Source organism: Zea mays, chromosome 5 (genome assembly GCF_902167145.1).
Source record: "Zea mays cultivar B73 chromosome 5, Zm-B73-REFERENCE-NAM-5.0, whole genome shotgun sequence".
NCBI classification, from domain to species: Eukaryota; Viridiplantae; Streptophyta; class Magnoliopsida; order Poales; family Poaceae; genus Zea; species Zea mays.
Window position 1 is genome coordinate 32264287 of NC_050100.1, and position 19223 is coordinate 32283509.

The 19223-nt window shown below is 47.4% G+C and overlaps 1 protein-coding gene across 1 annotated transcript; it reads left to right on the top strand.

Moving 5' to 3' along the window:
• Positions 1-7343: 7343 nt before the first annotated feature.
• LOC100280725 (nucleotide binding protein) lies at positions 7344-12308 on the top strand. Its single transcript, NM_001153645.1, is given in 8 exon segments — positions 7344-7894; positions 9426-9638; positions 9726-9926; positions 10129-10236; positions 10329-10466; positions 10914-11165; positions 11254-11574; positions 11695-12308. Coding segments are annotated over 8 exon segments (1869 nt in total). The 5' UTR covers positions 7344-7426; the 3' UTR covers positions 11863-12308.
• Positions 12309-19223: the final 6915 nt, after the last annotated feature.

Consider the following 19223-nt stretch of genomic DNA (forward strand, 5'->3'; position numbering starts at 1 on the left):
GTGGAATTGATAGTAAATGAGCATTCGAATTGTAAGGAATGCGAGAATAATCAAAGGAGTAATTCTGATTAACCGTTTTCTTTTTCGTCGAGGAGTCGTCATCGTCATCCCTTGGTGAAGAAGAGGAGGCGTCGTTGTCGTAGTAGATAATCTTCTTGATGCGCCTTTTCTTCTTCCTGTCTCTCTTCTTGTGACTCGAGCCTGAGTCTATGGGCTTGTCTTCTCTTGGCTCGTTGAGGAGGGACTCCTTCTCCTTGTCGTTGATCACCATCCCCTTGCCCTTATGATCCATCTCTTCGAGCGGTTAGTCCCTTAGATGAAGAGTACGACTCTGGTACCAATTGAGAGCACCTAGAGGGGGGTGAATAGGTGATCCTGTAAAATCAACTACTAAACAGCCAAAAACTTGGTTATGAAGAGTTAGTATACTTAAAACCAAGTCGCTAAAGTAAGCCTTAGAAGAAAACCAATCACAATGAAGATGGCCACAGAACACAGTGATTTTATGCCGTGGTTCGGCCAATGCCTACTCCACGTTGTGGTGACCTCCTTCGGTCAAGGATTGCACTCAATCCCTCTCAAGGGATCCAATGATCAACTTTGAGTGTCGCAGCTTTCTTCCTTAGTAGTCTTTTCCTGTTTGTGTGGAATCTCCACAAATTGGAGCCTCTCGCCCTTACAAGTTGATCACAAGAGAAGCACAAGAATAAGGGAGGGAAAGCAACACACACAAGACTCAAATTGTAGCAACCACACACACACAAGTCAAGATGTGAGCACAAAACACGGCGCGGGGAGTTTACAACTCGAACGGTGCTCAAATCTCTAACACGATGATCCGATTGCGTGATTGCGGAGCCTAGGCGTCTTAGGATGTTTAGTGAATGCTTGGTATACTGCTCCATGCGCCTAGGGGTCCCTTTTATAGCCCCAAGGCAGCTAGGAGAAGATGAAGTTTGGAAAGGGTACTTTGGGTTAACAACTTGGGTTAATGCTAAAACCTGGCTTTCTACTAGTAATAATAACCTGACCAACTAAAAGCAATTGCTCGACTTAACCCCACATAAAGCTAGTCCACTACAGCCAAACGGGACATATTGCTGAGTATGTTGATGTGTACTCACCCTTGCTTTACACACCAACACCCCCCATGTTGTCCATGTTGCAACCACTGCTCAGGAGAAGATGAAGTCGTGGAGGAGGACTTCCAGGAGTTCCAAGAGTACGATGAGTTCTAGGCGTGGGTTAGCGGCAAACCCCCGGTCGTCTGCCTGTGAAGGCCGTGTGTATCTACGTTTCTTTTCCGCACTTTGATAATTGTTAAAGACTATGTGGATGTCTCGGACATCATGATATAATCGACTATTACCTTCTTTTATGCTATTACTTGAGCATTGTGTGATGATGTCCAGTTATGTAACTGATGTGTACGTGAATTACTGATCCTGGCACGTACATGGTTCGCATTCAGTTTGCCTTCTAAAATCGGGTGTGACAACACCTTCCCTTCTTTTCATGCTTCGCAAAGAAAAAATCACCCCTTCTATGCCATGGCTGTTATATAATATTGTTGACGATGAAGACTTTCTTGGCATGTAAATTTATTACTATCGAAGGTACTCTTTGTGCTTCAGCACGTTGTTCCATTCGACTATCTTTCCTTCTTCACATTTTTGTTACTGATGTGATATGATGTATGATGTAATGTTATGCGAAATGATGCGATGATATGATGCAGCATGATGTTTATGCCGAAGACACACGCCCACACGAAAACACACCCAGACTCTGCATCCCCTTAGGAACGACTTTTGAGTCTCTTCACCTTCTATTTCGGTGGCATTTAAGCTCTGCATCCCCTTAGGAACGACTTTTGAGCTTATTCACCTTCTATTTCGGTGGTATTTAAGCTCTGCATCCCCTTAGGAACAACTTTTAAGCTTCTTCACCTTTTATTTCGGTGGCATCTTAGCTCTACATTCCCTTAGGAACGACTTTTGAGCTTCGGAACTTACTCTGCTTTCCCTTAGGAACGACTTTGTGACTTCGGAACTTACTCTGCGCTCCCTTAGGAATGACTTTGGAGCTTCGAAACTTACTCCGCTCCCTTAGGAACGACTTTGGAGCTTCGGAAGTTTTGTTAAGGGGATGCGCACCACACTCGATGGTGTGACCACAGTATTATTACATAAAATTGGAATTTAATCCTTCGTGAATTGTTTTTCATGTAAGAAAATAAAATGGCGGAAAGAACTAAGATACATTAGGGTAGGATATTCTTTAATCGAATCACCGTGGCACCTTTAATAGATGTGCTTCGACTCAGGCACAGTGTTGTTGACTATGCGAGCTTCGGACTCTTCCCGAAGGTCGTGCTGTTGCTGAGCGTGGTGATGCCCTTCTAGCTGTTGACTACGTGCCAGGGCAGGTGCTAGCGCTGCTGGTGGTGGTGGCAACTGGCCCCAGGAAGCTTGAGAATGGCTTGCCGAAGCGGCAGAGATCGTAGGTTGTTGATTACCTACATATTCCGGGACATAAGGAGAATAGCACGAAGCGGTATGCATGACCTGCTTCGGCTGATTTTGTCGTGCTTCAGCTTCGGCAATTTCTTTCTGTTTCTGAATCGTAACTTGGCACGTCCTTGTGGTATGCCCTTTGTCTTCACCATAGAACAAACAAAACAGCTTCCTGGGTTGATCTTCATATTTGCCTTCGAAGCTTATCCCCCCTCTACCTCTTGGAGCCGGTGGCCTGAAAGAGCTTTGTTGTGCTCCTAACGACTGAGAGCTGGGCTGCTGCCTTTGGGTATGGTTTCATCTGTCGTCGCTTGAGCTGGCATTATGGATTGACCTGACATGCCTAGGGTGGAATCTTCCTCCGAAGCCCCTGGCGATCTCAGAGTATCTGTAGGCTTCTTCCCTTCTTTGCCGAAAGTCATTGTCTGCTCTGATGTACTCATCCATTTTCTGGAGAAGCTTCTCCAAGGTTTACGGCGGCTTCCTTGCAAAATATTGTGTCGTTGGTCCTGGTTTGAGTCCCTTAATCATGGCCTCAATGACAATCTCATTGGGCACTGTAGGCGCTTGGGCTCTCAGTCGCAGGAACCTCCGGACATACGCCTGAAGGTACTCTTCCTGGTCGTGTGTGCACTGGAACAGAGCTTGGGCAGTGACTGGCTTCGTTTGGAAACCCTGGAAACTGGTGACCAACATGTCTTTTAGCTTCTGCCACGACGTAATTGTCCCTAGCCGAAGAGAAGAGTACCATGTTTGAGCCACGTTTCTGACTGCCATGACGAAGGACTTCTCCATGATCGCAGTATTGCCCCCATACGAGGATATGGTTGCTTCGTAGCTCATCAAAAATTGCTTCGGACCTGAGTGCTCGTCATACATGGGGAGCTGAGGTGGTTTGTATGACGGCAGCCATGGGGTATCCTGCAATTCTGCTGCCAAGGGAGAAGCATCATCAAAAGCAAAATTACCATGATGAAAGTCATCGTACCATTCATCATCATTGATTGAGCTATCTTGACGAAGCTCCCTGTATTGGGGTCTTCGGTCTTGGTCATCCTGAGTGAGATGACACATTTCTTCAGCAGCTTCGTCGATCTTTTTCTGAAGGTCAGCGACCCGAAGCATCTTTTCCCTTTTCCTTTGTACTTGTTGGTGGATAGCCTCCAAATCCCCGATCTCTTGATCTAGCTCCTCCTCATGAGGTGTTGGGCTAGTAGCCTTCCTCTTTTGGCTCCTAGCTTCTTGCAACGTCTCCTGATTAGTGTCTAGTGGCTGCAGGGCAGCCCCTAGCACCGTTGTCTTCTTCGGCGGCATTGCGAAAGTCGATGCTTGCCGAAGGTGGTCGAATGAGTTCACCGGATGTGGGCGCCAATGTTGGTCCTTGTCCTCGAATGCTATACATCAAGAACAAAGCAACACAATTGTTAACGATTAAAGACCTTCATCCTTCGAAGCATTATCTCCTTTGGGACATAATGATCTTCAGACGAAGGTCATGAAGGGCATACCTTCATCACCTCAATGAACGAATATAAATAAGGATACATGAAACAAAAAGAATATGAATAATCATCACGAATCATTAGATTATGTATATCATCATTTTATAAACATGAATAAACATCAATAATATTAATATTACATTAATACCTTTGGCTTGCCAGAAAGTGGAAATGCCAGACTGACACGAGAGTGATTACAATCCAGCGTGAACAGTATGGTGTTACTGTTCATCTATTTATAGGCACGGGACGCAGCCCGGACAAAATTACATTCATGTCCCTGACATTTATTCTTAATCATAAGGCAAACTATCAAGGGCTAAGTAGTCTTTTCCCTTTTAGGTCGGTTTCGTCTTCCACATTCGTCATCATATTAAGCTGAAGCTCCTTTAGCCACAGCTTCAGCGTCCGTCCGTTCTGCCTTCGGGTTGCATCTTCATATCATGCATGCTTTTACCAGAAAGAGAAACCTTCATCCCAAAGTCGAAGCCTTCTGTAACAGTCTATGTTACACTGAAAACATATGGTTAGTCACGTTTTTTAGGACCTTCGGAAGAGGAAGGCCCCCAACAGAGAGTGTGTCCTGATTTGTATCCAGTGGCTGCAGGGCAGCCCCTGACGTTGTTGTCTTCTTCGGCGACATGACGAAGGTGGATGCTTGCCGAAGGTGGTTATTCGGGTTTATCGGAGGTGGGCGCCAATGTTGGCCGTTCTCAAATGCTGTGAATCAAGAACAAGACAACACAATTGTTAAGCATTAAAGACCATCGTCCTTTGAAGCATTATCTCCTCTCAGATATAATGATCTTCGGACGAAGGTCATGGAGGACGTGCCTTCATCATTTCATAAATGAATAAGAATACACGAAGATAACAAATATAATTCAATGGTTCATTCATATTTGTATTCCATAAAACATACATGAGTATTAACAGGATTGATATTACATTGATACCTTCGGCTTGCTCGAAGGTTAGATGCGAGAGAGTAGTTACAATCCAGCGTGAATAGTACGGTGTTACTGTTCATCTATTTATAGACACGAGACGCAACCCGGGTAAAATTACATCCATGTCCCTGACATTCATCTATTATCATAACACAAAATATTAAGGACTGAATAGTATTTGTCCCTTTTCAGTCATCATCATACTTGATCTTCGTCGTCACATCAAAACTGACGCTCTTCGGCTACAACTTCGTCGTCCATTCTTATCACCTTCGGGCTACATCTTCGCCCTATTATAAGAGAAACCCATTATCCCGAAGCCGAAGCCCCCCTGTAATAATCCATGTCATACTGAAAACATATGGTCAGTCACGTTTTGAGGACCTTCAGAGGAAGAAGGCCCCCAACAGCGTCAGTGATGACAAAGTGTGCAAAAGAGACTTGAGTTGGTTTGTGGAGACAGTGTTGATCCTAGAGACGGCACAAGGGGAGGCGGCGCGGTGGTCGGGGCGGCGTGGGCGGCGGCGCGGAGGTGGAGACGGGGCGCGGGCGAAATGAAAAAGGCTTTCTAGGCCTAGTTTAAGGGGGTCGACGCCATAGATCTCGGCGCCGACCCACCTGCCACGTCAGCGCCACGTCTCCCCCACGCCAGACATCTAGGCACCAAATGCCTTCGCGTCGACACGTAGAACCTAGACGTCAATATCATTAGCGCCGAGTATAGGTGTACATTCGGGACGCCCGGCCCGGCCCAAGCCCGAAAAGACCCATATTGTTTGAATTTCAGGCCGGGCCGACACGTTTGAATTTCGGGCCGTGCCGGGCCGGCCCACGGGCCTAACCCTCGGCCCACGGCCCGGCCCGTAATTGCTTAAACGTGCCAGGCTCATTTCGGGCGGGCCGAAACTATAAAAGCCCGAAATTCACATTAGGGTCCGAAATTCAATTTTTGGCCCGAAATTCAGTTTTTGGCTTGAAATTCACATCAGGGCTCGAAATTCACATCAGAGCCCGAAATTCAAAACAAATTTAATAAAACAAATAAAATATAAGACAAATAAATTTGACCAAAAGCAAACTTAATATTTGTATTAAGTTACCAGAGCTATGCAATGACTACCTTGTTTACAAATCATTTTGTTAGAAAGAAAAAGTGTATAATCAGCTCTATATAAAGTTCGTAAGTTCAATTCATTATCTAATGTTCATAACAAAAATAAAATTACATCACATACTCTAATTCAAAGCTACAAAAAATATCTAACTAACATTATCTCTAGCTTTGTGTTCTTTATCAAGTACATGAAAGTGTCGAATGAAGTATGATTTTAATAAATATATGAGCCTTTTCGTGCCTCTATATGGGCCATTTCATGCCTATCTTAAACGGGTCGTGCTCGTGCCCGTCCATGGGCCGCGACCTTGGCCCAAACCCGGCCCGATATTTCGTGCCGTGCCAGCCCGACACTAAAATATTTCTTGTCGTGCCGTGCTTGTGCCGTGTTTTTTTCCCGTGCTTCGGGCCGGCCCATCAGGCCCGGCCCAAATATACACCTATAGCGCCGAGTCAAGGGTTCATTTTTTAAAATGAAACTATAAATGATGTATTCATAAAAGTAAAACCCTAAAAGAGCTCAAATGCAAAAAAAGGTCACAAGTCAAAGCATCTCTCCCTTTGTACGAGCAATGCTGCAATGGCAAGGGGAAACCTTTGTACGGGCACTAAGAGGCTGTTTGGGAGGGCTCCCGAGCAGCTCCAGCTCTGGCTCCTTGCCGGAGCCCTCCCAAACAAGGTGCCAAAAACAGCTCCGCCTCAGGAGCAGGAGCCAATTCGGGGACAGAAGCCAGAGCACAGAAAACTGGCTCCAAGCTGCTCCGCGACGTATTCTCTAGCCTGACGCTCGTCAGACGGCAAGGACGGAAAGCACACACGCGAGAGCACGCTGGCGGGGAGCAGCAATCATCTATCTGGTTGCTAACCTCTCTGCTTCTCGCTGTTCTCATGCGGCGGCATGCATGGAGGTCGAGGTGGGCTCATTCTCGTGTAGTTCCTCGGTGACTTCGCTAGCTGCTTCACTCATCTCCTCGCCTAGTCCTCGCAACCCCCTTCCTCATCTCGCTTTGCTCGTTTCCCAACTATTTGATTTCTCGTTCGATTCACACAGCACGCCTGCAAGGTATTTGTGCAAATGTCTAACACACTCATAAATAGAATGTATTGAAAGAGCCATTTTGCCAAATGTTTTGCAAACAAAACAGTGGCTCCTGAGAGAGAGCTGCTCTTACACATGAGTCAGAGTTGAAGCTATACCAAACAGACCCTCAAAGCGACTCGCCCGACCGGTTTCGGAAGGCACAAACCCGCATCTCTCCTGATTTGGCATAACCTCGCGCAACTATCACAGCACAGGCAACCCTGAGGCCCAGACCTGATCTCGCCGGCGGCGAGCTTGTGTCCATGGCTGACGGGGCCGAGATGGACGAAGAGGCTATGCGGGCCTTCTTCCCGCTCTCCTTCGGAAAGGCGGCTCCGCGGCCCAGCTCTGCTACCTCCTCCGCCCACTCCAACACCCTTCGCAAGCCTCAAAACCCTAGTAACCCCAAGCCTTCCGCCTCTACCGCCGCGGACGACGATGGGGCCGCTATGATTGGTCCTCCTCGCCCGCCGCCGGCGCCCGCGGGGGAGGAAGACGATGAGGACGGCGGCGGTATCATGATCGGGCCGCCTCGGCCACCGCCGCCCTCCGCTCGCGGCGAGGGGGACGACGGCGACGGCATGATTGGGCCGCCTAGGCCGCCGCCAGCGGATGATGAAGACGTCGATGATGATGAGGACGACGACGAGGAGGAGATGGAGGATGATGGGGAGGGTGGATTCAATCGGATCCCTCTTAGCAACGAAATTGTTCTGCGGGGGCACAATAAGGTACGAGCGACGAGCTCCAGTTCTCCTCCTTCATTTGATTTTGTTATACTGATGTGTCCTTCTATCTAGCTTGGCTCGATTCCTTTAGGCACCATTTGGACGAGCTGTTCTTTTTCTGAGCCAAATTAGCTGGATAAAGTTGGTTCATCAGGGAAAAAAGTACCAAAGTTCGCATGCTGTTAGCTGATCACGGTTTTATTTTTAGTATTAGGATACACCCCAGAGGAGGTAGATGGATTACAGGTAGTGTTGGTTGTTAAAACTGGTTTGAAACATATAATGAAATTGCAAATGAATATCAGCTTTTGTTTTATTTTGAATTAGATCTTGGATGCTGTTTGGTTCAGTCTTTTTGGCCTGTAACCAGTGGCGGAGCCAACCACGAATCCAAGCCCGGGCACACACACACAGAGTGAAGAAGGGAGAGGAGAGCATCTCACCGAGCAGCGAGCGGTCGGGCCTGGGCATGGACAGGCCTCACTGCCTCAGGCAGCCGTCGGCAGGGTGTGGCCAGTGCCTGGTGGCTGGGCGGTGGGCGCAGAGGCTAGATGGTGGGTGGCTGCTGGCTCACGGGGTGGCGGCGGGTGCGTCTGGCGGTGAGGAGGTGAAGGTGAGGCGTGGTCGTGTCGTGTGGAGGTGGAGGCGAGGCGAGATGTGCGGCAGCGGAGGTGAGGAGATGGAGGCACCCCCCTGAAGGTGGAGGCGATTAGTCGAGGATGAGGCAGAGCCCAGGACGCGTAGGCAGAGAGCTAGGATTCGGTCATCAGGTTATTTGGGCTGGGCCACCAAAGCCCGGGCAGGCCGAGCCTCAGCTCTGCCACTGCCCGTAACCAGTTAGCAAAGCTAATGGTTGTCATTGTTTTTTGTTTGGTTGCTCTGGCCTGTAACCAGAGAGCTGTTGCAGTGGTGAGAGCCCTCTCACTGAGTCATCAGATCACAGGATCGAAGCAGCTTCTTCACATTTGCGGGGGAAAGGCTTGCCTTGGTTTATCCCTTTCTCGGACCCCACTCATGTGGGAGCCTTCGGCACTGGGTATGCCCTGTAACTGATCACGACGTTATCAGATGGCAGCCTGTACAATCCTGTTACCCCTCTTCTGTGGTTGTTATCCGACTCCGACCCCATAGCATCTCACACGAGTAAGCGATAGACCACCACCCGCCAGCCCCCACTGCAAGGCATTAAAAATTTGAACCCATCAAATCCCACTTTGCCTTCCCACGCAACGGATACCACAATAACTTGATTGCGTCTATGTTGCCACTCCCACCGATGGAACCATACATAACCTTAGAATTAGTGCGATTGATGGTAAAGCTGGTTTTTGAACATTCAATGCTCATTAAAAGTTCAGCAAGATGTCAATTGTGACGCTCTAATTGAAATTTATAGCTCACACATGCTAGTCAATACTATAGTTTGAGAAACAGATTTCATGATATTGCTAACTTGCTAGACATTCAAATCGTGTAGCTACAGTTTTTTTACATGCATTTTACTGGTTTATAATAATAATACTATGACTGCCAGGTTGTCTCTGCCCTTGCTGTTGACCATACAGGATCCAGAGTGCTCTCTGGTAGCTATGATTATACAGTGCGTATGTACGACTTCCAGGGTATGAATTCAAAGCTTCAGTCATTCAGACAATTGGAACCATTTGAGGGCCATCAAGTTCGTAGCCTAAGTTGGAGTCCAACGTCTGATCGATTCTTATGTGTTACTGGTTCAGCTCAGGCCAAGGTATTCTGCTCTTGTAACCTTCCATTTTTCCCAATACTTCACTAGTAGAGCTGAAAACTTCTTGTTGACAAGTATGCTTTAAATCAGATTTACGACAGGGATGGACTTACACTAGGCGAGTTTGTTAAGGGTGATATGTATATTCGTGATCTGAAGAATACAAAAGGTCACATCTCTGGGCTTACAGGTGGTGAGTGGAATCCAAAGTCAAAAGAAACCATTTTGACATCATCTGAAGATGGCTCCATGCGTCTCTGGGATGTGTCTGATTTTACAAGTCAGAAGCAGGTATTTTGATATACTATTTCTATTTGCCAGACATTAACAATTGTTTTTCTAAAATTATATCAGGAGACCCTTGGAAGACGCTGTTACTGGTCCATTTTAGTACCTCGAAATTCCTTATTTGCTATTTCAAATAATCAAATTTTTTAATCATTTGAACTGTGGCTGTTTGAATACTTGAATCTGTTAATTACTTTATGAATAGGTCATCAAACCTAAGCTGGTACGACCAATGCGGATTCCTGTTACATCATGTGCATGGGACCATGAAGGGAAACGAATTGTGGGTGGCATAGGGGATGGTTCTATACAGGTATATACTTTATGTAGAATTCATCGATACTTTATTTTCAGTCAAATTGTTTCTTGTAATGTTCTCTGACCTGCATACTGTATCCCTCATAGGTCTGGACCATAAAAGCTGGATGGGGTAGCAGACCAGATATCCACGTTGAGAAAACACACACAGAGGATATTACTGGGGTTAAGTTCTCAACAGATGGACAGAGCCTTCTGTCAAGAAGTATGGATAGTACTCTTAAGGTAATTTAACTGAGCTTTGAGGACTACAAATTTCGAAACTTTATATTAACTTCTTAACTTGATTATGTCCTTATGGATGTGAGGGGAGGTTACATATTAATGACTATTATTGAACTTGCAACTTTGTGAATTGGCTAGTTGTGTTAGATATTTTTGGGCTGTTCCGTTGTACTGTAGCTATGCAAATATGTGATTATAGTAACGTGGTATTGATTTATTCTTCCTTGTTTAGAACCCTATTATACATACAACCAGAGTGTACAACTCAACTGTACACTAGTTCAAACTTCAAGTTCAAAGTAAGAGTTTAGATTCACACTGGATCTAGGAAATAACATTGGCTGTGCTAGTCCCTGTATTGTCAGTGTCAGGTTGTATCTGTTACCTTTTTTTTCTTTTCTTATTATTCCAAGGTATCTAATTGGGATGTTACATTTGTGAATGCAGATATGGGATTTGAGAAGAATGAAAACTCCTTTGAAAGTATTTGAAGATCTGCCAAATCACTACGCTGAGACAAATGCAGCATTTAGCTCAGATGAGCAGCTTATTTTTACAGGAACATCTATTGAAAAAGATGGTGACAATGGGGGATTACTTTGTTTCTTTGATAGAAAGAAACTTGAGCTTGTATCAAGGGTGGGAATTTCAGCACATTACAGTGTGATAAGGTGCCTCTGGCATCCAAGAATCAACCAGGTTTTTTTCTCTCTCTTATAAATGAGTTTCAAGAAGTGAGCACTGCCATTTTAAAGGATATTATTGAACTTCTTTGTTTTACCTTTAGGTGTTTGCAACAGTTGGAGACAAGAAAGAAGGTGGGACTCATATCCTGTACGATCCTTCTATTAGTCAAAGGGGAGCTCTTGTATGTGTTGGACGAGCACCAAGGAAAAAGTCTGTTGATGATTTTGAGGTGCAACCTGTCATACACAATCCACATGCATTGCCACTTTTCAGAGATCAACCAAGTCGTAAGCGTCAAAGAGAGAAGATACTGAAAGACCCACTCAAATCCCACAAACCAGAAGCACCTGTTAATGGTCCAGGTTTTGGTGGAAGAGTTGGTACTACAAAAGGCAGTTTGCTGACACAGTATCTCTTGAAGGTAGTGCACATACTTCATATCTCCATGTGTTGTGTATGTATATATGTTGTGCTTGGGGTTGTTTTAGGTTTTCTGCATGTCCTATTGATATGTTTGCCCTCTTTCTGCATGTTATTACAGGAAGGTGGTTTAATTAAGGAGACCTGGATGGATGAAGATCCAAGAGAAGCCATTTTGAAGTATGCTGATGCTGCGGAGAAAGACCCAAAGTTTATTGCGCCAGCTTATTCCCAAACCCAGCCGAAACCTGTTTTTGCGGAGTCTGATTCAGACAATGAAGAGAAATAACCATGCGCCTGGTTACCTAAGCTAGCATGCACCTGCATTCTGTTTTCTGACAGATGTCTCTTGATGAGCTTGTTGCACATGCCCTGTAACCTGCTTTTCAACAGTGGAGAAACAAAAGAGCATCTTCAAGGGTCTTGATGATAGGAGCTCTGCCCCTTCATTACAGATGGATATGATTAGTATCTACGACACTTCAGCACTAGAGCTCTATGATTTGTTGGATGTTGTACCCACTGTATGTACTTAGTCCTGAAACAGTGGCCAATCTATATTATACTCTGTTCTTTCTTTTTTATTTGTCGCGGTCTAGTTTAAAAATGAACTAGCGGGCGACAAATATTCAAGAACGGAGGTAGTATATGAGGTAGTATATGACTTAGACGTAACTTTAGTGCACCGAATGTAGTCAACCTTTGTTTGCTTTGGAGAATGAGGATTTGTTGTTCTAGTATCAGTCTCTTTGATGTTCCTAATGGGCTAGTTGGAAGATATTTTGAGGATTTTGAAAGGCAAATGCTGTTTTTGTGTGGTTTGGGCTGTACGGTCCAAACAAGTTGTGAAACAGTGGCGTATCAGCCTTGTTATTACTATGATCCAACAAGCCAATGGTCCTGGATATAGCAAGATTTGGATAACACAATCCTGAAATATCATTGCTATCTATTTTCTTTAATAAGCTCGTCCCCGTGAACTTTACATCTTTAGGATCAGCAAGGCATAGGGTAAAATGTGTCAATGTCCCTGCTGCCTATTCAAAGGCATGTGAGAGAAACGCCTTCTCACCGTTTCTTCGATGTCTTGCGTTGTCAGTTTGCAGAATTATCTCGTGGAATTGATGTCTTTTTTTAGAATCCCATGGAATTGGTGTCAAAAGAGTAAAAATCAGGAAAAATAAGTCTTACCGTGGCCAAACTTACCTGACAACGCTCCCAGACGTGAGGGTATGAACCAAACGAGCCCTTACAACTTGGTCGGTCCACGTTGGAGCTGTAGCTAGGAGCCAGGATTTTTTTCCCCTGAAAGTCCTTCGTTCATCAGGCTATGCTGATTTCAATTTATGTTCTTGTCAGTCCAATCGTCAAAAATCCCTAATTCGAACGCGGGAGTGAGAGGCCCAGAGCCCTGCTCAAACTCACCAGCCGTGCGCGAGCATTTTCTTTCTCAACATACATACTCCATACATACTTCCTCCGTTTCGTTTTACAAGTCGTTTTCAACATCTTCGTGCAGATTAAGGAACCTATGAATTGATGATTTTGCCCTCCCACAGGTCTCGGATTAGGCCTTGGCATTTCGCCCAACCTTAGCTGGTAAACACCTGCTGCAAGGGGCAAAAATGGTAGTTTACTTTTTACTTCAACTAGAGCGACAACTATTATGACTCGTTTTGTTTTGCACTAGCAGCGACAACTAAAACGAAACAGATGGAGTACATATGACTGAGTTGAGGATACGGATTACAACAGAACATGCCCTGCGTGTTACATCTATACCACTATATAATCCATCAATTTAAACTTTGCAAAACTCATCCAACCAAATAACCCACGCTCATAACTTCTACTAAATCCACTGAACAAATTACACTTATACTTAACACACCATCAAAACTAATGGTTCAGATAGCTAGATAACCCTCTCCTTTTCTGACTCAAATCTAATGGACATTTGTCGGGGAAATGATCCCCGGTCCCTGGGACCCGCCGATCAGTAAGCGCGCTGAGGAAAGAGCCCCTGATCGCCGGGGCCTATTAGTTAGTCGAGAAAGGCAGGTACGTCAACTCTGGAAGGATTCACTCCCGGTCGAACTCCGCGGCACCGAGCCTAGGGTCGGGCATGGCGGAACCTAACAAGGGAGGTTGGGTGTGTCGGAAGGGAACCGCTCGAGTGGAGCCCGCACCCAGTCCCGGACTAACTCGCCATAAATGACTGGCCGCATTAACCAAGCCTGACATCGAGCCATAACGTGGGCACCGGTCCGCTTCCCACTCATGACCTACGAACCCCTTGGGCCGCATAGCACTCATGACCTACGAGTCCACCGGACTTTGACGCATTAATGGCCCGCGCGTCCCTCGGCCTACGACACACTTATGGCCTATCGGACTAGACCTGAGTGTGCAGACCTCTCGCATGGCACTACATGACAGGCCACGTCGAGCCCTAGGTTGCGGAGGCTAGGGGTTAGCGTGGCCAGAATGATGATGCCTAGGACCATCATCGCCCCCACGTCATCCGCCACAATAAATACGAGACAACCAGTGTTGAGTACCTAGGAACCAGGTGCCTGAAGAAAGACGAAAAGGTCTCCCAAAGACGACCCACTAACCGACCTGCCCGCCTGCCAAGCGACTTGACGTGGCAGTCTAAAAGGTCTCCCAAAGACGGTCCACCAAGCCGTCCAACCAGCCCGCCGAGCAACCTGGCGAGGCGATACTGCCGACCAACCCGCCCGCCGAGCAACTCGGCGAGGCGGGATTGCCGACCAACCTGCTCGCCGAACAACACTACCGAGCAACCCGGCAAGGAAGGATTGCCGATCAACCTGCCTGCCGAGCAACCTAGCAAGTCGACAACTGACTCTCTAGTGAGCACATCTACAAGAGGGAAGAGCCGACCTAGCACTATCAAGCCACGACGACACGATGAGACAGATCATCACCAAGCCATGACGGGTCCAAACCAACAAAGATCAACACAAACTTTCCCCACCAAGGGAGGGACCATTCGTGATTGGAGAGGTACTTCGGTCGAGCACCTACAAGTTGAAGGATGAGAAGGGGAGGACGCTCGCCAACGCATGGAACATTGAGCAACTACGACGGTTCTACCCATAACAAGACTTCGACGTTCCCCAAACCTACATGCCCCAGACCTCAGCGAAGAGCTTGGGTACCAGGAAGGAGAGAGGGGAGTTACGGGCAGAGAAATGCAAAACTACTAACCTCCTCTCTCGTTAAACAAATCTTTGTCCTTCCAGTAAACATTTATGCCTAAGCGAGGCCAAGCTAATACCTCTTTTTTTGTTGTCTGTTCGATTGATGCAGGATTCCAGAAAATTCAAGGGGAGCCAGAACCTACCAGGCCACCCTTCGAATAATGTTTCAGCTTAAGGAACTAGACGAACGACAAGGGACACTTTCTGGTAAGAGCCCGAACCCATCCCGAAATGGCAAGGGATTGCTTTTCGGTAAGGACCCAAACTTGTTAGGAATTCCTTTCGCAGGGACCGAAGAGCGAAAAACTCATGGCAAAACAACCATGAATTCTAGAGTTGAAAGGCTGGTCCGCGAAGGGCTCGCGACCGCTCCAGCGAAAAATTGAGTAAGAGGCAGCCGGAGACAGACACACCAACGACCAGTACCCTGACGCGCGAAGCGTTAAGGGTGTCACCAACTCATGTTCGAGTCCTGGGATAGTCTGACTCATGGTTTTATTGCGAAGGGAGGCAGCGAGCCATCAGTCTAGGTCGAACAGGATCGGGAACTATGTGATTCAGTGTCTGGGAGAATGAGGACGGTCCCCAGCGGACCCCGTGCTTGGATCCTCCTAAAGGAGCCAGGGCCTCACTCGGATTACTCGCTTGTAACTCATCAAGTGCCATTGCTTTCCCATCGAGGAAAGCGTGATACAACTCCCCTCCCCTCATACCCACGAAGGGGATGCGCGTGGAGAGGCAAGCCCCCAGACGGTCCCTTACATCGAGCAGAGGCTCAGGGGCTTGCCTCGCACGGGTATGGTGGACAGACAAAAGTTGCACAAATAGCACCCCCTGACCCATAGAGGTCTCAGAGGGGCAGGGTCAGGGGGTTGGAACCCATATGCGTCATAGCCTAATCACGCGCAAAGTTCTGAACAAAAGCGAATCATGGGATTACAAATGTGCAGTTATTCCCTTCATGCCGACCCCATCGTGATGTTCGCAGCAGCGCTGAAACCGCCCGTGAATGGGTCCTAAGCTGCAACAGATGAACTCACCAAATAGACCAATGTCGTTCCGAGAATTGCCACCAATGGGTGGTTGCGAGGTGACTAAAGCTGTTACCACACCCCGATGAGGACCCGAGGATCAATGGTCTTACGCACGGAGGCTGAGACATCAAGAAGGCGCAAACTATAATCCCCGGGCGGACTCCATAGTCAAAATCACGCACGAGAATAGGCTCAAAAGGTAGATTCCAACACGAACAAACATTGACCGCCAATAACGGAAAACGGTAAACTAACTTTCCAATTATTTTGAAAAAAATCACAACAAGGTGCGTTTACAATGCAGGATCAGGAGTGTCGCGAATAATTCCATCCATGGACAACCTTGAACAACATGGATCGTCACATCATCGTAACGCTCCAGCATCTCCATCAGGCCTTCGTCCAGTAAGGCCGAGGGAGGACCGATGACTTCCTAAAGATCGCAACATGTTCTAAGTTCTCCAACTAGCAGTGTTGCGGGGGCACCTCCGCGAGCACCAAGACCAACGATGCCTCGAACACGGCATGGGACGTCGTCTACACGCTCCACCAGAGAAGAGCCACGTGCCCCGATGAAATCCAGAGCTCGACCCAAATGGAGTTGCAGCTCCCTAAGCTCGACCTTCAAGGCTAGTAGAAGAAAGAACGATAGGGCCAGGACGACACCAAGGGTTCAAGCAAGCAAGAGGAAGACATCTTACCCATCACGAGACCATTGGACTTGACAAGCCGAGACCGGAGCAGCTCCACCTCGGCCTCGGTAGCCCTCGGCGTTGCACAAAGGACTTTACGACTCTCCCAAGAGCCCGAGGAGAGAAGGGGCCACTGCTCTAGCCATGACGAGCCAACGGACGACCCCTTGACGGACCCCATTCAAAGCTGGGACTCATAAACAAAAACCCGAACGAAATGATGGGCAAATACTTGTCTAAACCCCCACACTAAATAGAAGCAGGCCACCTTCGAGGACGGCACGCTTCGCGAAGAGGCGACCGTCACAGTTGCTTGAAAGGTGGGGATACGAACAACGCCCGACCCGAGAAAGAAGAAAAGCCCTCGGAGGGAGACACTCCCCCGGGGGCTCGAGGGCTACTATTGAGGAAATGATCCTCGATGGCTGGGACTTGTCGGTCAGTGAGCGTGCTGAGGAAAGAGCCCCTTATCACTAGGGCCCTTTAGTCAGTCAAGAAAGTCAGGTGCGTCAACCTTGGAAGGACCTACCCCTGGTTGCACCCCATGGCACCGAGTTGGGGGTCGGGCATGGTGGAACCTGACAACAGAGGCTGGGTGTGTCGGAAGGGAACCGCTCGAGTGAAACCCACGCCCAGCCCCAAACTGACTTGCCATAAATGACTGGTCGCATTAACTACGATTGGCATCGAGCCACAATGTCGGTGTTGGTCTACTTCCCACTCATGACCTACGGACCCCTTGGGCCACATAGCATTCATGACCTACGAGCCCCTGGACTGTGGCTTATTAATGGCCCGCGCGCCCCTCAGCCTGCAGCACACTTATGGCCTTTCAGACCAGACCTGACTACGCAGACCTCCCACAGGGCACTACACCGCCGAGACCCAGGCTACGGAGGCCAGGGGTCGTCGTAGCCAGAATGATGACGCCTGGGACCATCGCTGTCCCCACGTCATCTGCCAACAATAAATATGAGACAACCATGCAGCCCCAAGCCCCACGAGTACGAAGGGCCTTACCCAGGGTAAAACACTGGTTTTATCCTTGTCTTACGGCTCCTTCCCAGAGAAGACACCGCTGCCCGACCCCTCTCCCAATCTATAAAAGGGACAGACTGACCTCCAGACAAGGGGTCGAAAGGAGAGAGAGTTGTTGGACACAACCGGACACCTTCAGATGAAGACGAACCCACAAGGACGAATAGGAGGAGGAGGAGCACCAATGAGGACCTGGAGGCCGGAGCCCCGCCAAACGAAGACTTAGCTATGACTCCACCTTACATCTTCAAAGCTCCACTTCCACCCCGAATAAGAGACCTGGGAGCCTCTCCTCCCTCTCTCGACTGCTTGTAACCCCTACTACGAGTTTGATCATCAATGGTGTCGATAGTGCAAGCCATCGATAACTGGAAGTAGGGACATTCTGCCCGAACTAGTATAAATCTTGCGCCCTCCGTGCACAACCTCTAGAGCCTGGAACGCGTACAATAAATTTACTTGTCAGAGCGAGGTACGAAACACCAACAATGATATTATTTAGATCATCCCTCATTCTTCCTCCCTCCTCCCGTCCCCCCCCCCCCCCGCAACCCCTCACACCCTCGCGCTGCCGCTTGCCGCCGTCGACCCATCCCCTTCCAAATAGCATTAGCACAAGCTATATGTTAGTATACAAAAATGAAGAACCTACATGCCATAGGATAGGGACAGAATAGTAGTAGTAGGCTAGACTACGACATGTACAGAGCTAGTAGTAGAAGGCTAGACACCATTTGGGCCCATTCTGTTGGCTGCTGACCTACATTATGCTCGCGAGGGTGTGGCTAACGAGTCATGAGTACGACAGAATGTCGGTGCCGCAGGACAGGTTCATGATAATTCATTGGTATTCAAATGAATACTCATTTTTTAAAAAGTATATATATAGTGTATACTATAGATTTACATGTAAAAATAAAAATAAAACAACATTAGTTTACTTGAGGTAAAATAAAAAGTCTCGTGTCTGGCGAATTGGTGGGCTGGCGGCGGCGGCGGCCCAGTTACGCATGCACCCTAGTCGTTGCGTCTTGCACACTTAGGGCCTGTTTGGTTCAACTTTTTTTAATCAGCTTTTCTGAAAATCTGGCTGTGAGCAGAATCTGAGTATCATTATGATTACATGTGGAGAAAGATAAAGTTGTTCATAGGGCCCAAGATCTAGAAAGTGACGGATTCTTACTATTACAACGACTTAACCGATTATGTGTTTATGTTAATTTTGGATGGTTTTTGCCCAACGAATTTTATAGAAGCTGGTTGAAAAGTTGAGCGTTTGGCAGTCCGCAGCAGCTTTTGGTGGCCAGAAGCTGCCAGAAGCCGAAACAAAAAGGGCCTTATTGTAGCCGTTGCACACTTAGGTCGTATCTAAGTGACGACTGACGACACATCCAAATGTGGATTCTGGTTTTAAGTAAGACTTATGCATTATTCACCGATCCAACTTATTGCATAATCGATCACATAAAATGCACATCGGTCGGACGGGTAACACATTTTGATGGGATTATGGCTGCTCCCTCATTTCACTATGTCAATCATCCGCTTCTCTTCTTCCTTCTGTTGGAAGAACTTCACCGACGGTGTTCGACGACCTAGTCGCATCTGACTCTGCGCTGGCGAATTCTCCGACACCGAAGACAACTAGAGAAGGGCCAA